The 26797-nt window shown below is 41.5% G+C and overlaps 1 protein-coding gene across 1 annotated transcript; it reads left to right on the top strand.

Moving 5' to 3' along the window:
- The first annotated feature begins 5461 nt into the window (after positions 1-5461).
- On the top strand, positions 5462-25833 carry LOC124019535 (myosin heavy chain, fast skeletal muscle-like). Its single transcript, XM_046334899.1, has 40 exons — positions 5462-5483; positions 5613-5840; positions 6182-6328; positions 6517-6673; positions 6996-7023; positions 7271-7379; positions 7504-7596; positions 7773-7833; positions 8011-8109; positions 8394-8497; positions 10852-10990; positions 11823-11941; positions 12110-12259; positions 12357-12527; positions 12742-13045; positions 13633-13697; positions 13780-13867; positions 13983-14100; positions 14260-14383; positions 14761-14897; positions 15590-15845; positions 16055-16297; positions 16612-16788; positions 16887-17032; positions 17209-17299; positions 17639-18028; positions 18126-18252; positions 18420-18538; positions 18682-18878; positions 19028-19211; positions 19346-19511; positions 19831-19955; positions 20132-20440; positions 21792-21995; positions 22149-22274; positions 22404-22574; positions 24568-24672; positions 24760-24855; positions 25281-25412; positions 25719-25833. Exons 2-40 carry the CDS (start codon positions 5625-5627, stop codon positions 25734-25736), a joined length of 5811 nt encoding a protein of 1936 aa, XP_046190855.1. The 5' UTR covers positions 5462-5483; positions 5613-5624; the 3' UTR covers positions 25737-25833.
- The last annotated feature ends 964 nt before the right edge of the window (positions 25834-26797 follow it).

Here is a 26797-nt window from a genome sequence, read left to right as displayed (position 1 = left end):
TGCTTTAATTCCTCAGGCAGAGCCGGCTCTAGCCACTAAGTGGCATAACTGGCATAGGGGGCCCCCGACCCCCCCACCCCCAAAAAACAAGTGAAAAATAAGAATAATTAGGAAATCTGTTGGGTTCTCAAGTTACTATTAGGAGTTAGAATACCCAAGGTGCAATTTTAAAATGTGGTTGTACATTAACAGTTTTTCTCTTGTTATGTCAGTCACTGAATAAAGGTCTTCACGGCTCCACCCGATTACCCAGAACCCGAACCGGTCCGAAATACCATAGAATGACCCTCGGATCTCGGTCGGGTCCTGTTTGATGGCCATTATTTTAGATGCAACAGACAATGGATGTGTGAAACCATTTCGGACAAATGTTGGACATGTTTCAGGTCAGGATCTGGTCAACATCAGATCCTAATCGAGTTGGGTATTGATCTTCAAAAGAATGATCTGGTCCTGTCGAAGTCGGGTTGGAATTTTGTGGTTCCAATTTGGCGCGGGTCTCATTTTCAGGACCCAAGAAAACCTCTACCACTGACAGTCTCTTAATTAGCCCATGTCAGTTAAGATTTTGTAGCTTGCTGAGATAGTCTAGCCAGCTATATACATTTGTAGTAACCATGGTTGAATTGGGATGCCAGGCAGCCTAGTGGTTAGAGCTGTTGGACTAGTAATCTAAAAGGTTGCTAGATTGAATCCCTCAGCTGACAAGGTAAAAAAAAACGTGTCGTTCTGCCCCTGAACAAGGCAGTTAACCCACTGTTCCTGTGCCGTCATTGAAAATAAGAGTTTGTTCTTAACTGACTTGCCTAGTTAAATAACAAATCAACCAGGCTCGCAGGGCATGAGCTCAGGGGCCTTAACCTCCAGGGGGCTGCCATTGATTTTGTTTGTCACTCTCACTCATATATCATATTAACATTCAATAAGTCACGTAAAAATGTATAGAATTGCAGAAAATGTGTTATAAAATTGGGGGTGGGCGGCAACAACATTTAGTTTAGGGTCCCCAAAAGGCTAGGGCCGGCTCTGGAGTTACCCTGAGACACCCTAGCGCCTTGGCTCACATCAGCATTTCTTTTTTACACGGTTCAATCCATTAAAATGTCACAGCAGTAAAACTCTATATCTGGACATGAAATGTCTGTGGCATGGATCCACAAAACAACCGAGCAGGGTTCATTCAGATCTTATTTCCAGCTCACATATCTCGCTGTAAATTTAGTATGGGAAGGGCCAATGTCAGCAATGAGAGGACCTTGTGGTCGACTAATAAGGTCTAAATAATGTGCTGTTCTGAACCGGATCTCTCTGTGATCCACATTACAGGTTATGAGGTCTAGATAATGTGCTGTTCTGAACCGGATCTCTCTGTGATCCACATTACAGGTTATGAGGTCTAGATAATGTGCTGTTCTGAACCGGATCTCTCTGTGATCCACATTACAGGTTATGAGGTCTAGATAATGTGCTGTTCTGAACCGGATCTCTCTGTGATCCACATTACAGGTTATGAGGTCTAGATAATGTGCTGTTCTGAACCGGATCTCTCTGTGGTCCACATTACAGGTTATGAGGTCTAGATAATGTGCTGTTCTGAACCGGATCTCTCTGTGATCCACATTACAGGTTATGAGGTCTAGATAATGTGCTGTTCTGAACGGATCTCTCTGTGGTCCACATTAAGATTACTTATGAGGTCTAGATAATGTGCTGATCTCTCTGTGATCCACATTACAGGTTATGAGGTCTAAATAATGTGCTGTTCTGAACCGGATCTCTCTGTGATCCACATTACAGGTTATGAGGTCTAAATAATGTGCTGTTCTGAACCGGATCTCTCTGTGGTCCACATTACAGGTTATGAGGTCTAGATAATGTGCTGTTCTGAACCGGATCTCTCTGTGGTCCACATTACAGGTTATGAGGTCTAGATAATGTGCTGTTCTGAACCGGATCTCTCTGTGGTCCACATTACAGGTTATGAGGTCTAGATAATGTGTTGTTCTGAACCGGATCTCTCTGTGGTCCACATTACAGGTTATGAGTTCTTTTCAGCATGCAGTGTGAAGTCAATGTAATATTAATCTCAGAAATGTTCAAGGATAAACACATGGGGATCGGTTGTGTTTTCCATGAGCTTTACATATCTTTGGACAAACAAGTAGTTAAAATGATTATCCCCCCCCCCCTGTCAGCAGCCTTCTCCTGCCAATCACCCTGTTCCCCAAACTGGAAGTCAGAATTACATGCAGCCGATTGCTTTATGATCAACTGTCATAGAGATGTCAAAGTATCAAACCCCAACTGCTGAGCTGTTGTTGACACTCCAATTTCATCCCATACAGTCGACAGCAGAGTCACAAGAAGTAGAGTCTACCAAAGCAACAGATGAGTTACGAGCCCAATATGGCCATGTTCAGTGGTCAGAAATACATCCAGCTTCCACAGCAATCTCTAAGGTAATTTAGCATTGCTTCGTTGCTTTGTTGGCAGATCTGCTGCTATTTGAGCCGTGCACCAGAGGACATTAACGTAAAGGAAACAGACATATACCTGATATGGCTATTAAATAGACCAGACAAATATCTGCTTATTTTTGGACAGCTTTATTTGTACACTTTCAAATAATACAGTCAAGGACAAGAAAAGTAAAGTTCATAACAGAGAACATCAATACAACTGGGAATCCCACAACTCCCCTTCAGCTGAAGCTGTTGGAACATAAGTGTCTGGGGGAGCAAGGTGTGTGTGTGTGTGTGTGCGTTTGTGTGTGTGTCTACAATTTATATTTCATACAGGTATGGTCATGCGAATGGGACCCCATTGAGTTGTTTGGCGGCCATATTAGAAAAAGTCTTCTGTGATTGTCTTGTAATCTACAAATCTTTTTAAAAACCTGTTCTAGCCGTGTGTATGTAATTTGGTGCTTATATCGTCAAAGTTACCATCCAAAAACGTAACCTCCAACATTCTTATGTCAATTTTACAATATGGGCTAATTTTAAACAATATTTGAAGGTGTTTGTTGTCATATTTGGTTATATTATATACATTTGAAGGGTGATGTTATGACCTGTCAGCTCCACTTGTATCAGGGTTTCCTTTTTTAAAGCAATTCATACAGGTAATTCTGATATGTACCCTAGATGTCAAAGGTCAAAGTTCTGTTGACCTGAACATTCCCGAAAATGTGTCTAGTGGATAGCTGTGAATCAAAGCTTTTCAAGTAAATACTGAATGAGTATTGGGTATGTGTGAGCAATAACTTGTGTACGGACATTGTTTGTGACAGTGTAATATCCATACCCTTTTCCTATGGATGGAAATGAATAGGATGGAGGGATGAATGAAAATGTGAAAACACAGTGAAATCTACCATTTCTGCAGTGCTATCACACGTGTTACAACTCCAGGGACGTATAACTTCAACGAAATCACTGTGAGACCTCGTCACCCCAAGTGAACCCTACGACCCAAATGTGGGGGGGGGGAGCCCATGGACTGTTTCTGGGAACGACAGCCTGCAGTACCCAGGCATGACTTCAATGAGAAGGGGCGCAGTCGTTCTCCCCTGATTTCAGCTGACTGTTTTGGCTTTCATTCCAACCTTTCCCGCCACTGTGGATATATTTATAGCCCTCTCATAAAAGTCGGAGGGCTCCGCTTATGTGTCTGATATGCTGACAAAGCTATCTAGCCTCTAACTCATTGCAATTTGAACCCTCTGGAAAATGTGGATAAGTCTAATGTTACTGAATACATGAAATGCTTTTTTCCTAAATGGGTATAGACTTGTTATTGCTTGTGTTTGCAGATGGGGGATCTGTGAAACTCACTCCTCAGTCTGACGTGTCTCCCCTTGCGTTGCCAAATAGAAACATTAGCATTACCATTAAAGAAATGTCTCTGCTGATGGTGGCTCCCTCACAAGTTGCTACAGCTGTCTGTTAGAAAGATATTAAAACTGTATTTGTAAAGGATTCATTAAAATATCATGGAAATGGAAAGGAATCTGTTACTTTATAGTAACTACATAGTCATTTTAAAGCAGTTTTATAGAAGCCAGCTGCTAAACGATTTACCTCAGAGTGTAATAAAAGTTTGAGGCAGCTACTTGGCTGTCAGAAATATGAGTGGATAAGATGATTTAAATACTGTACTGATGTTATGTAAGCCTGAAGAATCCTCCTGGACCGTTTTAGACAACTGACATGTGAGACGATTAAAAGCCCTTGCAGCATCTTCAATAGATCATACTGTAGATAAATAACTACACCGTTGATTTATAACACTTTTATGAGCTGTAATTGAAAGCCTAAATGTTTCTGTTGTAGCTTTAAATTCATCTTTGTAATATGGTTTTACCAGGGTGACAAATCAAACTAAGCAAAGCACGAAGTAACGGCCAACTCCTTCACAAGCAGGAGGTGACTGAGGAGACCGTTTAGATGTGTTTGAAAGCAAAATAATAGATCTATTTTTTTAAATATAAAGAAAGCTGTTGCTAAGGATTAATGCCACAAAAATTAAACTAAATTAAGTAACATTATATATTTTTTAGTGTCATTACAGTATTTGAGTGGCAGCGTCATGATTATTGTCATATTGATATTTTCATAATTATGATTATTTTATTATGATCCATTTTTTTCTTAAAACTGCATTGTTGGTTAAGGGCTTATAAGTCAGCATTTCACTGTCAGGTCCTGTTGTATTTGGCGCATGTGACAAATAACATTTGATTTGATCGAATTAACGTAAATTCAGTGAAAATCAATTTAAAACCAACTATTGCATTAAAAAACTAATGTAATGGGAGTGTGGCGCTCCTGGGAGTTGGTGGCGCCAGTGAGACACAGAAATACAGAGGTCTCTCAGTCAATCCATGTCCTTTACCAGAGTGGTCCATAATTAACTTTTGCCTGGTTGTCAGTTCCAACCAGATATAAACAGGCTGAGACCCCAGCATCCATAAGACAGACACCTTCTTCCTCTGTGGTAAGACTCTCTCCACCTCTTCACATGTTTACATTTGCCAACATTTTGTGTGCTTAGAATCTTACATGTGTCTTGTTAGATTTTTAAAATGCAATCAAGTGGCATTGATTTAAAATGTTTTATTTTATTTATTGTGCTTAACTTTAAATGTGTTTTCTATTCAAATCTGTAAATTTCATTTACGGTCAAAAGTGGTTCTCCTGCTGTTTATAAATGGAGGGGTTGGTTTATAATGTAACTGGGTTTTCAGGGGTATTTATTTGAATTCTTGTCAGAATGTGTAGTTAAGTGAGTTGTCAACAGGAAATGAAAGTTACCAGTTGCACCTGTAGTTTAATTGGACAAGATTGTCATGATTGAGTTGAATGATGTTTTCTGGCCCTCCGGGGACTAAATGTTAATGCTTTAGACTTATTCACACCACCCTAATGTTTCCCAGGGTTCTCCAAGAAGTACAAATTCATCTGTAGAAGGGGAAAAAGAAGGTGAGACATAGTTTGAGTCTTCATAAGAAAAGTGACAAATGTTCTGTGAGAGAAACCCCTCACAAATCTGTTGACTGTGGAGGAAGCACCACAGAGTCAATCATGTTTCTTGTTTCGCCTCTTTCCTAGTGATCCGTCACCATGAGTACGGACGCGGAGATGCAAATCTACGGCAAGGCTGCCATATACCTCCGTAAGCCTGAGAAGGAGAGGATGGAGGCACAAACCGCACCCTTTGATTCAAAGAACGCCTGCTATGTCGCAGACACCAAGGAGCTTTACCTTAAGGGTTTGGTCACTGCCAGGGCTGAAGGAAAGTGTACTGTGACAGTCGCGCATCCGGACGGCACTAAGGAGGTAAAAGCCTGATTTGAAAACTATTCAAATTACTCCATATCTTGAAATAAACATCAACATGATCAAAACATGCCAATAGACTAAACGAAATAAGTAACAACAGCAGAATATAACCTTCAAACACTTTTTATCGCTGCTATTTAAAAATTAGCATGACATTTTCTGTGCTGACGAGTTACTAATCACCGTGTGTCAGTGGTTGATGACAAAGTCGTTGGATTGGATGGGCTTGTGCAGATTTTCTTTTTAAATGTAAAGATTGAACTTGTATTTAATGAGCAAACAGAATTCAGTCCTGTCCAGTTTGATCTGCATATAATCTATATTTCTGACTGTTTCAGGCAGGAAAAGAGTTCAAGGAAGCGGACGTCTACCAGATGAACCCCCCGAAGTACGACAAGATTGAGGACATGGCCATGATGACCTACCTGAATGAAGCCTCTGTGTTGTATAACCTCAAAGAGCGTTATGCAGCATGGATGATCTATGTAAGATACCTGTATAAACATACACACACATACAGTACTACACATAAAGTCATGGTAGAAACCAAAACAGACCAATACAGTAGACCTACATTACTATACCATAGTACACCCACATCCTCACATAAATCCAGGTAAACTTAAATCTGATTGTTCTAATCCCCTAATTGGATTTATTCTCGTTCATCCAGACCTACTCTGGGCTGTTCTGTGCCACGGTGAACCCCTACAAGTGGCTTCCTGTGTACGACATGGAGGTTGTTAACGCCTACAGAGGGAAGAAGAGGATGGAGGCTCCACCCCATATCTTCTCCGTCTCTGACAACGCCTTTCAGTTCATGCAGATTGGTATGACCTCTAATGGATGGATGGATGGATGGATGGATGGATGGATGGATGGATGGATGGATGGATGGATGGATGGATGGATGGGTATATGAATGGATGGATGAGCTGATGGATAAGTAGATGGATGGATGGAAGTTACATATGTTTTAGGGATGTATCTGCTGACTAGAAGTCTACATTAGAACAGTTTGCTGGTAATATCTGATTTCACTGGCCTTGAATGGAAAAGGTTCCTAATTTAAATCCATGATGATGCTATGAATTCAATAATGTCCCCATAATGTTGCTTGAGTATGATAATCAATATGTTGTTTTGTTACAGACCAGGAGAACCAGTCCGTCCTGATTACGTAAGTTGTTTACTAAAATCTCACTTGAAAAAGGGTTTCTACTGCAATATGTTGGGACACTTGTGTGTGATGAAAATACATGACATTATGAATGGATTAGGCTACGCATAGAAATTAGTTGATGAGTGGGGATATGTGTTAATTTATGTCGGAAAACAGTGTATTTTTCAATGTTTTTTCTTAGTGAAAGCCAATCTGACATTCAAACATGTGACTAAAACCCCTGTTTCTCTGTCATATTAACCAGTGGAGAATCCGGTGCAGGAAAGACTGTCAACACCAAGCGTGTCATCCAGTACTTTGCCACCATTGCAGTGTCTGGTGTCAAGAAGGAAGTAGACCCCACCAAAATGCAGGTATGTTCAGCTTCTGAGTGCCATTTTAACACATTTCAGTTTGGTGGGCTGTGTTCAAGCAATCGAGAATAACTAACTTTACCACTTAACCAGTTTCTGAGCAACTTGTGTTTGTCTCAATCAGGGATCTCTTGAGGATCAGATCATTGCTGCTAACCCTCTGCTGGAGGCTTACGGTAATGCCAAGACAGTGAGGAACGACAACTCGTCTCGCTTCGTAAGTATGAAGGGCACACTGGGAAAGTTATCTAACATTGGACCAATGTATTTCAGTATTTCCCTTCTGTTGTATCAATAGATGTCAAACAAACTGTAACATTTAAAGGGGTCTATCAAAGTAAAATGTTAGATGTATTTAGTTAACCTCTTTCTAACCCCCATGCTCGACTGTAGGGTAAATTCATCAGGATTCACTTCCAAGGTAGCAAACTGGCTAAAGCTGACATTGAGACCTGTGAGTTAATTTTCATTGTTTCTCAATGATTTCCTAAATTCACATATACTCTTATTCGGAGAGCATATCATCATATCATATAATTTTATCTCATATTCTCTCTCTCTCTCTCTCTCTCTCTCTCCCCTCTCTCTCTCTCTCTCCTTCTCTCTCTCTCTCTCGCTCTCTCTCTCTCAGACCTGCTAGAGAAGTCCAGAGTGTCCTTCCAGCTTCCCGATGAGAGAGGTTACCACATCTTCTTCCAGATGATGACCAATCACAAACCTGACATTATTGGTGAGGCAAAGTAGAGATTCAGGGGGAATGTTTCCTACCTCTATTATAAATACTATTACAATGAGTACATCCATGGTAACAAGGCATCTAGATATGGGTCAGGTCTTTGGGAAATATCTATCAAGTAATGGACTGTGATGCACTAGTCCACGAGTCTCAGTTGATGCTATTTATTTTATACTACATCCTTGAGTCCATCTATTGAGTAAAGGAGAGATACTGTAAAGGTAGGACAGTAGAATTCTAAGAGATTTAACTGACAAGACATCCTCTGTTGTCCATAGAAATGTCACTCATCACCACCAACCCCTACGACTTCCCCATGTGCAGTCAGGGTCAGATCACTGTGGCCAGCATCAACGACAAGGAAGAGCTGGATGCCACAGACGTGAGTCAAACAAAGGGTTCATCATATTCTATATATGGAATGGGTAGGACCACCATACACACTGAGTCATCATATTCTATATATGGAATGGGTAGGACCACCATACACACTGAGTCATCATATTCTATATATGGAATGGGTAGGACCACCGTACACACTGAGTCATCATATTCTATATATGGAATGGGTAGGACCACCGTACACACTGAGTCATCATATTCTATATATGGAATGGGTAGGACCACCGTACACACTGAGTCATCATATTCTATATATGGAATGGGTAGGACCACCATCATATTCTACACCACCGTGAGTCATCATATTCTATATATGGAATGGGTAGGACCACCATACACAGAGTCATCATATTCTATATATGGAATGGGTAGGACCACCATACACACTGAGTCATCATATTCTATATATGGAATGGGTAGGACCACCATACACACTGAGTCATCATATTCTATATATGGAATGGGTAGGACCACCGTACACACTGAGTCATCATATTCTATATATGGAATGGGTAGGACCACCGTACACACTGAGTCATCATATTCTATATATGGAATGGGTAGGACCACCGTACACACTGAGTCATCATATTCTATATATGGAATGGGTAGGACCACCATACACACTGAGTCATCATATTCTATATATGGAATGGGTAGGACCACCGTACACACTGAGTCATCATATTCTATATATGGAATGGGTAGGACCACCGTACACATATTCTGAGTCATCTGAATGGGTCATCATATTCTATATATGGAATGGGTAGGACCACCATACACACTGAGTCATCATATTCTATATATGGAATGGGTAGGACCACCGTACACACTGAGTCATCATATTCTATATATGGAATGGGTAGGACCACCATACACACTGAATGCACTGTGCAATTCCAACTTGGTGGCAGCTGGGAATTTCCGTGTGTTTTGTTTTATTCTGCCTTGTTGTTAGTTAGGCCTGTGTCTCAACAAACTCTTCATGCCTTCACACTTCACCTTGAGGCCCATACTGTACATGTAAGACATCCACAAGAGAGTGTCACTAAGTCCCTGTGGAACTGTGTCAAATAGAGGTTGACACGGGAGTGAAAATTAATTCATTTCTCATCTTGGCCTGTCAATGGTTTTTCCTGTACTGTCCTGATCCAGCAACAGTTCTACAACCCTTGAACTTTCCTGTCCCTTCCGGATAAAAAACAATCTCTCTTGTCCCGTCCAGTGCACATTTTTGCGCACAGAAATACAGTGTGTAGGCTATTGTGTTTGTTTAGGAAGTATGCTAAATGATTTCAGTAATGCAATACGCGACAGTGATATCTGGTTGTCTTACCTATCTTAGTTAAATGCACTGACTTGTAGGCCTAAATCGCCCTGGATAAGAACATATTCTAAACGACCTAAATGTAGATGGATTGAAACTGGAGGATGAGGACAGACCACAGTCACCTACAGCTGAGCACCGCCGTTGATGAACATTTACAACACAATAACATTTACAACATGAACATAACAAATAAACCTGAGCGGGCATTACTGCATAAGTCAATACATTTTTCTTTCCCTCTTCACCTCATACGTTACGGGTTTAGTTAAATCCACGAACAATCAGGCTTGACGATAAAGTTGTTGGGAGGAGAGCAGCTATGCGGCATCAGGCCGCGTGTCCCGCTCTCTTGTTTGTCGCGTAATTTGATTATGTTACACCGCAGCATGTTCTCGGTTCCGTCATTGTCAGAGACAAGACCATCAAATTGAACTAAAACATCGCCATTTCCTTTGGCTCTAATGTTAATATTGTTAGTGAAGGCTCCTTGGCGGCAACAAGATGTTGCAATTCCTCAACTGAAGGCTTCTTCATTTAGCCTAATAACGTCGGTTGGCATCTGAGGAAGCGTTGTGACCCGCTACAACTGGAGTGAGCCGCGAGGGTGTACTCGTAAAAATAAAATAAAAATTGTAATGAAATACTCTACCCATTATATATTTCCACACCAAAACGATGTTTATAACTATAAATGTACTGCCAGCTCCTGTGGACTGTTGATCCTCTCCGAACTTGATTCTAGCACTTCACTCCCATTCCTGCCAGAATCCCGGAGGACCCGCAAAAACCCGCGGGATTCCTGTTCCCGTGTCAATCTCTAGTCTAAAATTATTTTTGTGCTGTCATCTACCAGGGTTGGTCAAGTGTAATCATGTGGATCTGAGAACCCAGTCAAATGTATCCATCTCATTTTTTCTGCTGAGAGAACAGAACTGCAGTGTTCTGTATGTGAGAAAACTACCATTCAGTTCATCACTGTTGTACTTCCTGTCTAATGCCAGGATGCCATTACAATCCTGGGCTTCACCAACGATGAGAAAAATGGCATCTACAAGCTGACAGGAGCTGTACTGCACCATGGCAACTTGAAATTCAAGCAGAAGCAGCGTGAGGAGCAGGCCGAGCCAGACGGCACAGAGGGTGAGTCCCACTCACAGATATACACTATGTAAACATTAGTCCCTGTCCCACTCATAGATATACAATATGTAAACATTATAACCAGTCCCAGTCCCATATACAATATGTAAACATTAGTCCCATTCCCAGTCCCACTCATAGATATACAATATGTAAACATTAGTCCCATTCCCAGTCCCAATCATAGATATACAATATGTAAACATTAGTCCCATTCCCAGTCCCACTCATAGATATACAATATGTAAACATTAGTCCCATTCCCAGTCCCAATCATAGATATACAATATGTAAACATTAGTCCCATTCCCAGTCCCACTCATAGATATACAATATGTAAACATTAGTCCCATTCCCAGTCCCACTCATAGATATACAATATGTAAACATTAGTCCCATTCCCAGTCCCACTCATAGATATACAATATGTAAACATTAGTCTCATTCCCAGTCCCACTCATAGATATACAATATGTAAACATTAGTCCCATTCCCACTCATAGATATACAATATGTAAACATTAGTCCCAGTCCCAGTCCCACTCATAGATATACAATATGTAAACATTAGTCCCAGTCCCACTCATAGATATACAATATGTAAACATTAGTCCCATTCCCAGTCCCACTCATAGATATACAACGTGTCAGATAGACAGAGCCTCCTCCAAGCCCGGCAGGAGATCATTTATAGAGACCAAATTCCAACCTCCAGAAATGATTTAAAATTATGGATGTGGGTTCAAATCAAAACCTAACCCTTTTGTCAGTGTGACATCAGAAACAAGTGATCTTGTGTTTCTGAGTCTGTTGTTGTTGGTTCTCTCTCCAGTGGCTGATAAAATCGGCTACCTGCTGGGCCTGAACTCAGCTGAGATGCTGAAGGCTCTGTGCTACCCCAGAGTGAAGGTCGGCAACGAGTATGTGACCAAGGGACAGACCGTGCCTCAGGTAAGGCGGCCAAACACAGCTTCTACCATTTTCTGAGCACCCTACGTCTTTTGGTGATGAGTATATTGCTTGTTTTGAATAGTGATGATGTTTTCCCCAAGCTCTTTTCACCTTGTCACTAGACATGGTCAATATCTCATCTATTAATTTGAGCTATTATCATTGCAGGTTAATAACTCAGTCTCGGCTCTGGCCAAGTCCATCTACGAGAGGATGTTCTTGTGGATGGTCATCCGTATCAACGAGATGTTGGACACCAAGAATCCAAGGCAGTTCTACATCGGTGTGCTCGACATTGCCGGGTTTGAGATCTTTGATGTGAGTCTGAGACCAGAACAAGACAATTAGTTGTGATTGAGATGGATTACAGCCTTGTATGATGATGAAATGATCCCCTCTGAAATTCCTTCAACAGTACAACAGCATGGAGCAGCTGTGCATCAACTTCACCAATGAGAAACTGCAACAGTTTTTCAACCACACCATGTTCGTCCTGGAACAAGAGGAGTACAAGAAGGAGGGAATCGTCTGGGCCTTCATTGACTTCGGCATGGACTTGGCTGCCTGCATTGAGCTTATTGAGAAGGTAAGCTGTCTGTTAGGATTATAATGGACCTCAACAGCAAAGCTCAAATGGAGTGATGTGAGGTATTATCACATGGTACGACTGTTGAGAACTCAATATGTTTCCTATTGTGCCACTAAATGAAGATACTCTGATAATAGCATGTTTGCTAAAGGAATAAATATGATCCTAAATGTAAACATCACTAATTTGATATACATCTCTTTTCGTAAAGCCATTGGGCATCTTCTCCATCCTTGAAGAGGAGTGCATGTTCCCCAAGTCTTCAGACACTACCTTCAAGGACAAGCTGTACTCCCAGCATCTTGGCAAAACCAAGGCGTTTGAGAAGCCCAAGCCAGCCAAAGGCAAGGCAGAGGCCCACTTCTCCCTGGTTCACTATGCTGGCACTGTGGACTACAACATCACTGGCTGGTTGGAGAAGAACAAGGACCCCCTGAACGACTCAGTTCTTCAGCTGTACGGGAAGTCTTCAGTCAAACTGTTGGCGACCCTGTATGTCGCTGCCCCACCTGAGGGTAAGTCTAGCAGAACATCAAAAGACTTCATGAAGTACTAGTTACAAATCAGTCCCATATTCTTTAAAGGCTCAGTCTGCAGTTGCTACATCCATTCGTGGACTTAGGACATGTACCCATTTGTTCTTGAAGAACATACTGTAACTTTCTTGAAGAACATCAGCTTAGTTCAGCCTTTGTACCCCATCAGAAGCCGAAATATAAGCTTTTACTCGTATGTTTGTCAGCAAAGTAAAGGGAAACAAGCACTTTACAGCCTCAAAACATTATTAATACTATCATTTTGATATCATGAATGGTCAGTCCTTCAATACATAGATCTGTTTATACATTTGAGTGGTTATGTTTCTCCAGACCATCTCTCAGTGTTTTATTGAAACAGGGGCAGGGAGGATGCGTTGTTATTGTTTCAACTGCTGATTGCTGCTTTAAATGTATCACAATTTGTCAGGGTGATTTACTGGGTTAATGTACTCATACAATAGGTGTTATTTTACACAATCTCAATGGCAGAATTAAGATGTGTGTGAAGATAACCTGAGATCCTCTCATTTATAATTATATGGAACTTTTCTCCATTATAACAGATACAACCAAGAAAGGAGGCAAGAAGAAGGGTGGTTCCATGCAGACTGTGTCCTCCCAGTTCAGGGTGAGCTTTTAAAATGTGGATATTCAGCTGTAGTGATGATCAGAAATGATTTCTGATAACATGGTTTGTAACCCTCTTACAGGAGAACTTACATAAGCTGATGACCAACTTGAGGAGCACTCATCCTCACTTTGTGCGCTGCCTGATCCCCAACGAGTCAAAGACTCCAGGTACAATAGATGTTGAGTTAAATATGACATCTTGTCAGTACAGTATCAGTAACATTAACAAACCAGTCTTTAACCTGTTTATGAGTATTAATAGAGACTTGGTTTGTGTTTCCAGGTCTGATGGAGAACTTCCTGGTTATCCACCAGCTCAGGTGTAATGGTGTTCTGGAGGGCATCAGGATCTGCAGGAAGGGCTTCCCCAGTAGAATCATCTATGCTGACTTCAAGCAGAGGTACACACACACACACACACACACACACACACACACACACACACACACACACACACACACACACACACACACATCTTCTCCAAGGGTTTTCCCAGCATCAGAATAGGCTTAACCAACCCATTACAACTTGACTAATGTTAAACATTTCTCCTGATTCAGGTACAAAGTACTGAATGCCAGTGTCATCCCTGAGGGCCAGTTCATGGACAACAAGAAGGCTTCTGAGAAGCTGCTTGGGTCCATTGATGTGAATCACGAGGACTACAAGTTTGGACACACCAAGGTCAGTCAAAACCCCCCCCCAGCAAAAGATGCCAACTAAAACACAACTTTAATGATAATTTAAACTCTAACCATTAAATGTCTCTCCAGGGTGATCTATCCATCTTGTAATTATTTCTTTAAAAATGTGAAGAAACATTGTACTCAATTCATTATCTTGTGCATTATGTCTGCAGTTATCTATATCAGTGTACATTATTCATCTACAACTATACAATAACTTACCGCTCATTAACAACCGATCTCATGGTTTGTTTGTAAGGATCACAATGTTTATGCTGTTCAAAATCAATCTAGTGGTTTTGTTCCTCTCTTTGGATCCAACCTTTCTGTTTCCACTTGACTGGTTCTATAATTGACCATGTCAACCTGTGTCAGGTGTTCTTCAAAGCCGGTCTGCTGGGTGTCCTGGAGGAGATGAGAGATGAGAAGCTGGCCTCTCTGGTCGGCATGGTCCAGGCTCTCAGCCGTGGATTCCTCATGAGGAGAGAGTTCACCAAGATGATGGAGAGGAGGTGAGGAAGAGTAGACATCTTGGCAAAGAATTCTGTCAGCCTCCTGTATGTAATGTATAATGATTGTGTACTGAATATGCTGTGAGTTGTTCAGGATGAGAAGGTACATGTTATAATATTCTATTAAAGCAGCAGGTTGGGATTTAGCAAGCTGTTCAATTGTTATTTAAATGAGTAATATTTACCCATTAATTCTGGAATAATATGAAATGCCTCATGATCTTAACATCACCTGTCAGTTCTTTCATCTAGAGCGACGTCTATACACTTAAGAGGGATTATATTTCCCGAGCCTCATTCCTCAGCTGGCGGTGGGGTCCCCATTTTGTTATTCTTCGAATCGCAGAATGTAGCTTTAAAGACGTCATCCAGTGATTTTATTTTTTACTTTTCCAGTTATTAAGGAATACTGGGAATGCCACTGCTTGAAGTTTGCAGTTTTATTAAAAAATATATATTTTCCTCAAAACATAGATTTTTAGTGTGTGTACTTTACTGTATTTATACTTGGGGTATCGTTTTCCACAGGAAAAGTAAAAATCAAAAACACTGGAGGAGATCTTTCACCATGTCACTCACCATGTCACTCACCATGTCACTCACCATGTCACTCACCATGTCACTCACCATGTCACTCACCATATCACTCACCATGTCACTCACCATGTCACTCTATCCTTTCTGTGGACCAGAGATTCTGTCTTCACCATCCAGTACAACATCCGTTCATTCATGAATGTGAAAACCTGGCCATGGATGAAGTTGTACTTCAAGATCAAGCCCCTGCTGCAGAGCGCTGAGACTGAGAAGGAGCTGGCCAACATGAAGGAGAACTATGAGAAGATGACGTCGGACTTGTCCAAGGCTCTGGCCAAGAAGAAGGAGTTGGAGGAGAAGATGGTGGCCATGGTGCAGGAGAAGAATGACCTGGCACTTCAAGTCGCATCTGTGAGTGAGCAACAACCCTCATCAGAGCACATTTAGACACACAAGTACATAGACACTAACACAATTGCTATGTGACTAACTCAAGAAAATGCCCATGGTAAATTTAAGACATTTAAATTGATTTGCTCTGACTTATTTGACTAAATGAAGTCTATATTTTGATACACAAAGTGAAAACACAGTTAAAAAAAATATTGTTCTGAAACCAGGATTCAGAGAATCTGAACGATGCAGAGGAAAGGTGCGAGGGGCTCATCAAGAGCAAGATCCAGCTGGAGGCCAAACTCAAAGAGACGACTGAGAGGCTGGAGGATGAGGAGGAGATGAATGCTGAGTTGACTGCCAAGAAGAGGAAGCTGGAGGATGAGTGCTCTGAGCTGAAGAAGGACATTGATGACCTGGAGCTCACCTTGGCCAAAGTGGAGAAGGAGAAGCACGCCACTGAAAACAAGGTCTTGTAAACAGTCCAAGCAAACAATAATCCAAAGAATGATCAACTCAAAACAGAAATGTAATTCAAGTCTTTTTTTGAGTGCAGTAAAAATTAAGACACAAAATAGTGGAATTTCAGTTGTGGTGGACTCCCCACATTCATTACATGTTCTGCTCCCCCCTCGTTTATGATTTCCATTCAGTCCACTGTCATGGAGTACAGCGCCATCTAGTGTTAAATCTATAGTACACTACTTGTTGACACATTTCTATTATATATTTAACCACTTATGGTGAAGTGACCAAAAACAAATTTTGTTGTGGCCGTTTTCAGGTTAAAAACCTGACAGAGGAGATGGCGTCTATGGATGAGAGTGTTGCCAAGCTGACCAAGGAGAAGAAAGCCCTCCAAGAGGCCCACCAGCAGACACTGGACGACCTGCAGGCAGAGGAGGACAAAGTCAACACTCTGACCAAGGCCAAGACCAAGCTGGAACAGCAAGTGGACGACGTGAGTGGAGTTTGACATTCTGGCCATGATAGTATGCAAGATGATTTTATCTTCAGTTGTTTAGATTTGACCAACACATGTCTGTTTATATCTTGTAGCTTGAGGGTTCTCTGGAGCAAGAGAAGAAGCTCCGTATGGACCTTGAGAGAGCCAAGAGAAAGCTGGAGGGAGATCTGAAACTGGCCCAGGAGTCCATAATGGACCTGGAGAATGACAAGCAGCAGTCTGATGAGAAAATCAAGAAGTAAACACAAATAAATGACAACAGTTTTCCCTGCCTTCTTGATCAACATAATGGTTCTTCTTGGCTCATTGTTGTAATCATGAATTAGACTTATGTGATTCTTACAAGCAAAGTGAATGGTAATGTAGGCTCCCTTTACACTGTCTAACCAAAACAAATGTGTTTGTGTTTGTTAGGAAGGAGTTTGAGACCACCCAGCTCCTCAGCAAGATAGAGGATGAGCAGTCTCTGGGAGCTCAGCTGCAGAAGAAGATCAAGGAACTCCAGGTACAGTACAGGATCTAAGCTCCAGTACAGGAAAATAACTCACACGTTTCTTCTGGTAGCACACATTCTTTCTGGTGGATTCTGATGGCTCAGTAAGATGGAAGATGGTGCTTCTTGCTGGTGCTTCTAATCTGTGTAAAGATGTTGCTTCTTACCATTGTTAGTTTGGTTCCTGCATGGGACACTGTCTAATGAATATAGTAAATATGTTAGTGTAGCTGGCTATATATAAACACATTTATGCTAAATATACAGTACATGCTATTATTATGTAGTGAGGTTCAATTATTTCAACTGTATTGTAGTGTTCATTCCCCCTGCTCTTACCACCTGTTGTAGGCCCGTATTGAGGAGCTGGAGGAGGAAATTGAGGCTGAGCGTGCTGCCAGGGCCAAGGTTGAGAAGCAGAGGGCCGATCTCTCCAGGGAACTTGAGGAGATCAGCGAGAGACTGGAGGAGGCCGGAGGCGCCACTGCTGCTCAGATTGAGATGAACAAGAAGCGCGAGGCTGAGTTCCAGAAGCTGCGTCGTGATCTTGAAGAGTCCACCCTGCAGCATGAGGCCACAGCCGCCGCTCTGCGCAAGAAGCAGGCCGACAGTGTGGCTGAGCTCGGGGAGCAGATCGACAACCTGCAGCGCGTCAAGCAGAAGCTGGAGAAAGAGAAGAGCGAGTACAAGATGGAGATTGATGACCTCTCCAGCAACATGGAGGCCGTCGCCAAGGCTAAGGTGAGTAGTGATGTTTTGGTCAAGCAGTGTTGAGGATGGTCAACTAAATTACCATTGAATAAACTGAAGTTGACAGTCCCATATGTTTCACTAACAGGGCAATCTGGAGAAGATGTGCCGTACTCTTGAGGACCAGCTGAGCGAGATCAAGACTAAGAATGATGAGAATGTTCGCCAGGTCAACGACATCAGTGGACAGAGGGCCAGACTCCTGACAGAAAATGGTACCATCAACAATGAACAACAAACCAATATAGTTCACCTCAGTAGTACACAATAACATGTGTTGGGGGCTGTAAATTCAGTCCACACAGTTTCTGCACTACGATTCCTCAAAATCCAATTTAAATCGAGAAAGAATGACTCACAGGAGGTCCCTCTTTCCCTGCAGGTGAGTTTGGCCGCCAGCTGGAGGAGAAGGAAGCCCTGGTGTCTCAGCTGACCAGAGGCAAACAGGCCTTCACCCAGCAGGTGGAAGAGCTGAAGAGACTGATTGAGGAGGAGGTCAAGGTAAGGCATCCTAAATGGGAACCACCTTCCAGTTTAGAGCTTTATCTACACATAGACTGTTTCTACACCTCGCTCAGAGACTCCTACTGTCATCTGTTTTACTCTCCCTCTCTAACCTCTCTTTGTCTTTCTTTCTCTCTCAGGCTAAAAACGCACTGGCCCATGGTGTCCAGTCTGCCCGCCATGACTGTGATCTCCTGAGAGAGCAGTTTGAGGAGGAGCAGGAGGCCAAGGCAGAGCTGCAGCGCGGCATGTCCAAGGCCAACAGTGAGGTGGCTCAGTGGAGGACTAAGTATGAAACTGATGCCATCCAACGCACAGAGGAGCTGGAGGAGGCCAAGTGAGTTGCACTCAATAGCAAAGACTAAAATAAACCGTGTGGATGTTGAGGCTGGTTGGGGATCTGAGAAAATTTTACTTCAATATGTAGTGCAATATTTGTTTCACAACAAGTTACTCACCATGACACCATCCTCTGTTGTCCAACAGGAAGAAGCTTGCCCAGCGTCTGCAGGAGGCTGAGGAGACCATTGAGGCGACCAACTCAAAGTGTGCCTCCCTGGAGAAGACCAAGCAGAGACTGCAGGGAGAGGTGGAGGACCTCATGATTGACGTTGAGAGAGCCAACGCCATGGCCGCCAACCTTGACAAGAAGCAGAGGAACTTCGACAAGGTGAACATATATGAACCTCACTCTAGGGTGATATTTTCTGTCTGCTATTTGATCAGTTGCAGTATAATTGTAGCATATTTACGATTGAAAACTCTTTCAATGAGTTGTAATGAAAATCCCATGGATTTCCCCAGGTTCTGGCAGAGTGGAAGCAGAAGTATGAGGAGGGCCAGGCTGAGCTGGAAGGAGCTCAGAAGGAGGCTCGCTCAATGAGCACTGAACTCTTCAAGATGAAGAACTCCTACGAGGAGGCTCTGGATCATCTGGAGACTCTGAAGAGAGAGAACAAGAACCTGCAACGTGAGCATTTGACAGCAGTTATTTTTGCATGATGTTTGACCAGTGTTATGAAAATGGAATCAACTGTAATCATCAACATTATATCAAATTGCTATTACACAATCTCAGAATGTTTACATACATTTTAGAATATATATATTTTTGGAACTCGTAATTGGTATTCTTTTGAACAACCTAATGATGTGATTAGATTTGCAGGACAGCATGAAGTGCTTTTCATTAATTAACTGTTATTATGATTCATTATAAACTAGAGTGCATTGGTGATATCCACTGGAAATCTCCCAAGTCTAAACAGCTTCTGTGTTTGTGTGTGCAGAGGAGATCTCTGACCTGACTGAGCAGATCGGAGAGACTGGCAAGAGCATCCATGAGCTGGAGAAGGCCAAGAAGACCGTGGAGACAGAGAAGTCTGAGATCCAGACCGCTCTGGAGGAGGCGGAGGTACAAACTACAGCTGTTTGATATGAAAAGCAGTGTTACGCCTGCCTATATCAACTACAGTCCAATGCTTCATGTATTGGTTTATATTGTCATCATATACACAGTATTTAATTCTTTGTGGAATACACATCCTAATATATTGAGCACAATTCGCTTGACTGCTTTCCTTTGTCCAGGGCACACTGGAGCACGAGGAATCCAAGATTCTGCGTGTTCAGCTGGAGCTGAATCAGATCAAGGGTGAGGTGGACAGGAAGATCGCTGAGAAGGACGAGGAGATGGAGCAGATCAAGAGGAACAGCCAGAGGGTGGTTGACTCCATGCAGAGCACCCTGGACTCTGAGGTCAGGAGCAGGAATGACGCCCTGAGGGTGAAGAAGAAGATGGAGGGAGACCTGAATGAGATGGAGATCCAGCTGAGCCACGCCAACAGGCAGGCCTCTGAGGCCCAGAAACAGCTGAGGAACGTCCAGGGACAGTTCAAGGTAAAGGGACTTGGACATCAGGCTCAACAACCTGAACATGGGGAGGGATTTGTTTGTGAATCAGTAGAAAATAATAGATCAGAGGAATGTAATAGACTGGACTAATATACTGTACACTCTTAGAAGTAAAGGGGCCTAGAAGAACCTTTTGGGTTGCCGCACCGGCAGAACCTTCCCAGTTGAAAAAGCTTCCAAGAGGAACTCCTCTGAAACGGACCTTTGAGAAACCTTTGTGTGAAGTTTCAAACTGTTATCTTTATTGTGATGGGAGGGGTTAAATGTTGAACCTTTTCAATAATATATTATAGAGGTGTCATTCTATCAGATTGGCGATGTGGCTTAGTGGCAGAGGTGGGACCAAGTCATTGTTTTACAAGTCACAAGTAAGTCTCAAGTCTTAGCACTCAAGTCCCAAGTCAAGACAGGCAAGTCCGAGTCAAGTCCAAAGTCAAGACAGGCAAGTCCGAGGCAAGTCGCAAGTCAAGACCAACAAGTTTCAAGTCTTGAGTTTCGAGTCCTAAGCAAGTCATAATGTGCTCTTCGAGTCAAAAGGCTCAAGTCCAAGTTAAGTCACAAGTCATTGGTGTTAAAGTCAAAGTTGAGTTGCAAGTCATCATATTTGTGACTCGAATCCAAGACATGTGACTCGAGTCCACACCTCTGCTTATTGGAGGGTTATTTTTTGTCAAGCATTAGCATAAATTTAAAACCTGTTCATCATGTTAAGTTAGTATACTACAAATTGAAATGTTCCTTCAATATTTTTGCATATTGAGTTTTCTAATATAATCATTTTTAATTGCTGATTACATACAACATTTACATTTACATTTAAGTCATTTAGCAGACGCTCTTATCCAGAGCGACTTACATACAATAAGAACGTTGTAAATATTACAACTTTGGTATTTGCTTTTGAAGAATTCATACACCTCCACTGGCCTCATTGAAGCAACAAAACTGAACATGTGATGACAATACAACAGAACAGATGAACAGGAATTAAATTTACTCTAACGGTCGGCCCAAAGAATATCTATCTTAAAGCCATGCCCCTACTAAGCCATGCCTCCACTCCAGGGATCCTCCATGAACCCTTGCTACATTTAACAATTAACGGTTTACCCAAGAACCCCTCAACTAACCAAATGTGAAACTATGAACCATTGACTAGCAATGGTTCCTTGAGGAACTCTAGGGGTTCCTTGAGAATCTCCAGGGTTCCTCTAATCACCACTAATTCTAGGAGTGTAGAAAGGTAGGGATATTAGGGACATTTTTACCCATTAACATTTCTCTCACCGATTATATTGCCCGACTTCCACAATTCCTAATTCATTGTGAACCCCAGGATGCCCAATTGCACCTTGATGATGCCGTCCGAGCCGCAGAGGACATGAAGGAGCAGGCAGCCATGGTGGAGCGCAGAAACGGTCTGATGGTGGCTGAAATCGAGGAGCTGAGAGTTGCTCTGGAGCAGACAGAGAGAGGCCGCAAAGTGGCTGAGACTGAGCTGGTAGACGCCAGCGAGCGTGTTGGACTGCTGCACTCCCAGGTACGGGTCAAAAACCATTTCTAATGAAACTCAACCAAGCAAACTGTTCATGCACATATATAATTCAACAGTGCTTGCTTTTAGATTTTCATCATTTCAGCCTTGTGTAAGATCTTTTGAGAGTCAAACAAATCGCCTTGTTTCCTCGTTCAGAACACCAGCCTTGCGAACACCAAGAAGAAGCTGGAGACTGACCTGGTTCAGGTGCAGGGAGAGGTGGACGACATCGTCCAGGAGGCCAGGAATGCAGAGGAGAAGGCTAAGAAGGCCATCACTGACGTGAGTCCTTGAATTACATCAACTTGATTTGTCCCCAAGGGTCAGCAGTCGCTGTGCTGGTTTAAAAACCCCAAAAACCCCAAAGGAGCTTTATGATTGGTGCATAAATTAAACTAACTACCATTCCAGGCGTCCATGATGGCCGAGGAGCTGAAGAAGGAGCAGGACACCAGCTCTCACCTGGAGAGGATGAAGAAGAACCTGGAGGTCACAGTCAAGGACCTGCAGCACCGTCTGGATGAGGCTGAGAATCTGGCCATGAAGGGAGGCAAGAAGCAGCTCCAGAAACTGGAGTCCAGGGTGAGTTAACAGCAGGGTGGATTGAAAAACAGATTTCTGGAAATGTATTTGATCATATAAAAATAAGGTATGTTGGGGGAAAATGCCTCACTTGAGGAACATTTGTGGAACATTCTCACACAAAAAAATCTACTTTTGGTAAGATTTGAATATGGCATTCTGGGTATTTTGTAGGACAATACATGTTTAATAAGTGCCCTCTGAAGATTACTGTGTTTAAATACATTTTATACGCTTTATTATTACAATTTTGAGTAATTAACTTTTTAAAGCTAAAGTCTTTCAGCAGTAAGGTATGAGAATGTCAGGGGTTATGATAGGGGCTGTACCAAATGTTTGATGTATTATAATAATTGATTAGGCTTATATTGTACTAATTAAAGAGGGAGGTTTATAATACCCCTCCCTCCTTACATTTATAGGGTCCTAGACTACAGATTAACAATATACATTATGAGGTTTAATATTGTTCCACAGTACATTTCCAATCTCTGCCTCTTATAAAGAAACTGTCTGAGAAATGTGTGAGTTCAGGCTGTCTGTGAGAAGAGCCTAAAATATAAAAGAGATGCAGAGACACAGAGCTCCCCAGGGAGTGTAAGAGTCAAGAGACTAGTCAAACGTTCCATTATAAATCAAATTGGGGTGTGGGCATTTACTGCTAAGCTTTTAGATAACACTGAAACTATTTGTTTGTGTAGCTGTGGATGCATTGGCTTGGTCTCATGGGTAGAAGGTAATGACGTAGGCAGTGACATCACTAAGGCTGGACTTCAGGTTTTATAAAATACCCTTGAGTATTTTGCAGAACTTACTCGGAAACATGCATGCATGCTATGTTCCTGTTGTCAAATTCTGTCTGCAATTGCATTAATAAAAGTTGTTGAATGATTTAACCTCTCTAGGGTATGTGGGAAGCTAGCGTCCCATCTAGCCAACATCCAGTGAGATTGCAGAGTGCCAAATTCAAATACAGAAATACTCATTATAAAATTTCAGAAAACAAAACATATTTCACATAGATTTAAAGATTAACTTCTTATGAATCCAACCACGGTGTCTGATTTAAAAAATTCTTTACGGCGAAAGCATACCTTACAATTATTTGAGAACATAGCCCAGTTGACAAATTATTACAAACAGTAACCAGCCAAGCAGAAGTGTTACAAAACTCAGAAATAGAGATAAAATGAATCCCTTACCTTTGATGATCTTCATATGGTGGCACTCAGAAGACATTCATTTACTCAATAAATGTTCCTTTTGTTTGATAAAGTCTCTTTATATCCAAAAACATCCGTTTTGTTTGCACGTTTTCTTCAGTAATCCACAGGCTCAAACGCAATCAAAACAGGCAGACAAAAAAATCCAAATTGTATCCGGAAAGTTCATAGAAACATGTCAAACAATGTTTATATTCAATCCTCAGGTTGTTTTTAGCCGAAATGATCTATAATATTTCAACCGGACAATAACGTCGTCAATATAAAAGGTAAACAAGAAATGCACTCTCTTGGGATTGCGCATGAAAAAGCTCTGTGACACATCAGGGTCCACTCATTCAGACTGGTCTTACTCCCTCAATTATGAGAATACAAGCCTGAAACCATTTCTAAAGACTGTTGACATCTAGTGGAAGGCATAGGAACTGCAAATTGAGTCCTAAGTCAATGGATACTGTAACAATTGAATAGAAAACTACAAAACCAACAAAAAAAATACTTCCTGAATGGATTTTTCTCAGGTTTTCGCCCTGCCAAATCAGTTATTTTATACACAGGGCTATTGTGTAATGATGAGTTATCTCAATAACCCACCTACATAATGAAAATGAGTTGTTTTTTATTATAGACCCCTTTAATTAAAATCGTAAAAGTTCATAGGAACACTTGTGCCTCCTCGACTAGCTGAAGAACATTCCTGTTTTACAAAGATTTGTTACGTCTGACTTCACCACCTCACATAAATGCCGACCTTTATTTCTTCCACAAAGGTGCGTGAGCTGGAGACTGAGGTGGAGGCCGAGCAGAGAAGAGGTGTAGACGCGGTCAAGGGAGTCCGCAAGTATGAGCGCAGAGTCAAGGAGCTCACTTACCAGGTAAAAAAAGCGCATTCTTCACACACTAAAGCACACTGGTTTGTGTGTTAAACTATGGACTATTGATCCTTGTAACTTCTCCCACAGACTGAGGAGGATAAGAAGAACGTTGGCAGACTTCAGGACCTGGTAGATAAGCTGCAGATGAAAGTGAAGGCCTACAAGAGGCAGGCTGAGGAAGCGGTGAGTCACAGACTTAGTCAAATACTCTGAAAGCTTACAGTCCTTAGTAGACATTACAAAACATTTAGTGAGATTAGTTGAAGTGTTGTTACTGCACAACGTCAACATTGACTCAGTTGATAGTTCAAGTCATTTCTGAAGAAATGTACGCACAGTGACTCTTCCTATGTGTAACATTTTAAAATAGAGAGGTGGTGCTGACTCTCCTGGATCACATGGCCCAGGAAGCAGCAGATTGATCCTCTGTTCCACCACTCACTTTCTCTGCTGTATCATCTATCTCCCTATATATACTGTACAATGCTATCCTAAATCTGTCAAAAAAACAACGTTAAAATACATTTTAAATATATATATTAATTTGGTACCTGAAGCTCCAAACTTTCAATACTGATGTTATGCTCTCGTCTCTTTTCCTCACTCAGGAGGAAGCATCCAACCAGCACATGTCTAAGTTCCGGAAGGTTCAGAATGAGCTGGAAGAGGCTGAGGAGCGCGCTGACATCGCTGAGACTCAGGTCAACAAGCTCAGAGCCAAGACCCGTGACTCTGGAAAGGTATAGAACTGCTGCTAAACCTACACCTGACTGATGTTCAAACATGACCACATCAACACCACCTATGATTCATTCTTCACAGAGGTCAATACTGATGTTTAACAATCACGCAAATCTATTTAAGATCTCTGAGATAAAATTTTCAGGACAGGGTAAAATACATTTTTCTTTATAAAAGGTTAATCAAAAATCAAGCTGAGTACAGAGTCTTAAATACTTGATGCATTCTCTTATTTCCAAGTGTTGATATATTTATCATGTTCGTTATTAATACTGATCCATTCTGTTATTTCTTTCTTCTTACAGGGAAAAGAATCTGAATAAACAAGACCAAAGTCCTAGCAATTTCCTGTGTTTCATAAAATATGATTTTCATGGTAAAATGTTGAGTATTGATTAAAAACATGTCGGCCTACATACACTTCCTTTGTGACTGTGGAATTATTTCTCAGAAAACAGCTTTTCATACCATAAAAAATACTGTACTTTAATTAAAGGAGCAATCTGGGATTCAAACCACAACACTTGTTTTGGTTAAGAGCTGAGGGTTGAGGCTGGAGAAATGTAATCACTTTCAAATTCCTGAACAGAGCTATGGATGCAAAGATTGACAATCCATTACATCAACAAATTATGGCTATAACCTTTTACACTCTGGGGAACTGACCTATATGGGCACGCCCAAATTGGAATGTTTTGAAAATAAACAAATGGGAGGAATATATGCGTAACCATGGTAACTAATTGAGCAAAAACATTTTTGGGAGATTCAGCGGAAGTTCTTAGAACAAGTTCTCCAGAGACAACTGCATTCGAATTTTGTCACAGATTATGCATACAATAACCTGGTGTGGACAGAAAATGTAAACATTTATAAATGGTAATCGTGCCTCCTGACTCAATTACACAAGATTTTAGTTCTGGGTTAACTAAAACCAGATGCACATCAATGGATAAACACTGACAATTGGGATACCGATTTATCATTAGAAAATTTGAATATCCGATTTTTGTCAGAAATACAAAAGTTCCATAATGATTAGTGTTTCCCTCCAGCCCTCTAGTGGTGAAATTACGGTAATACGCATTATAAACACAGTAATACACAACAGGCTTTTGCACATTCAGATGGATTAATTGACCTTTCACGAGGAAAATAAAATTGTCTGATTAGTGCCCACGAAATCATGAAAAACTCAACAATTATCTAGATTAATATTTTGAAATCTTAATTGAAGATGAATTATTCAAAATGTATTTGATTGAAGAACACATTACACACTAAAAACTAAAAAATTAGGCTAGATTAATATTTAGAAATCTTAATGGAAGATTATAATTATTCTAAATGTATTTGATTGAAGAACACGGTACATCAGCGATGG

The sequence above is a fragment of the Oncorhynchus gorbuscha genome, unplaced genomic scaffold, assembly GCF_021184085.1.
Source record: "Oncorhynchus gorbuscha isolate QuinsamMale2020 ecotype Even-year unplaced genomic scaffold, OgorEven_v1.0 Un_scaffold_624, whole genome shotgun sequence".
Lineage (NCBI taxonomy): Eukaryota > Metazoa > Chordata > Actinopteri > Salmoniformes > Salmonidae > Oncorhynchus > Oncorhynchus gorbuscha.
Note: the sequence above shows the minus strand (reverse complement) of the source record. Positions and strands in the feature narration are given on the sequence as shown.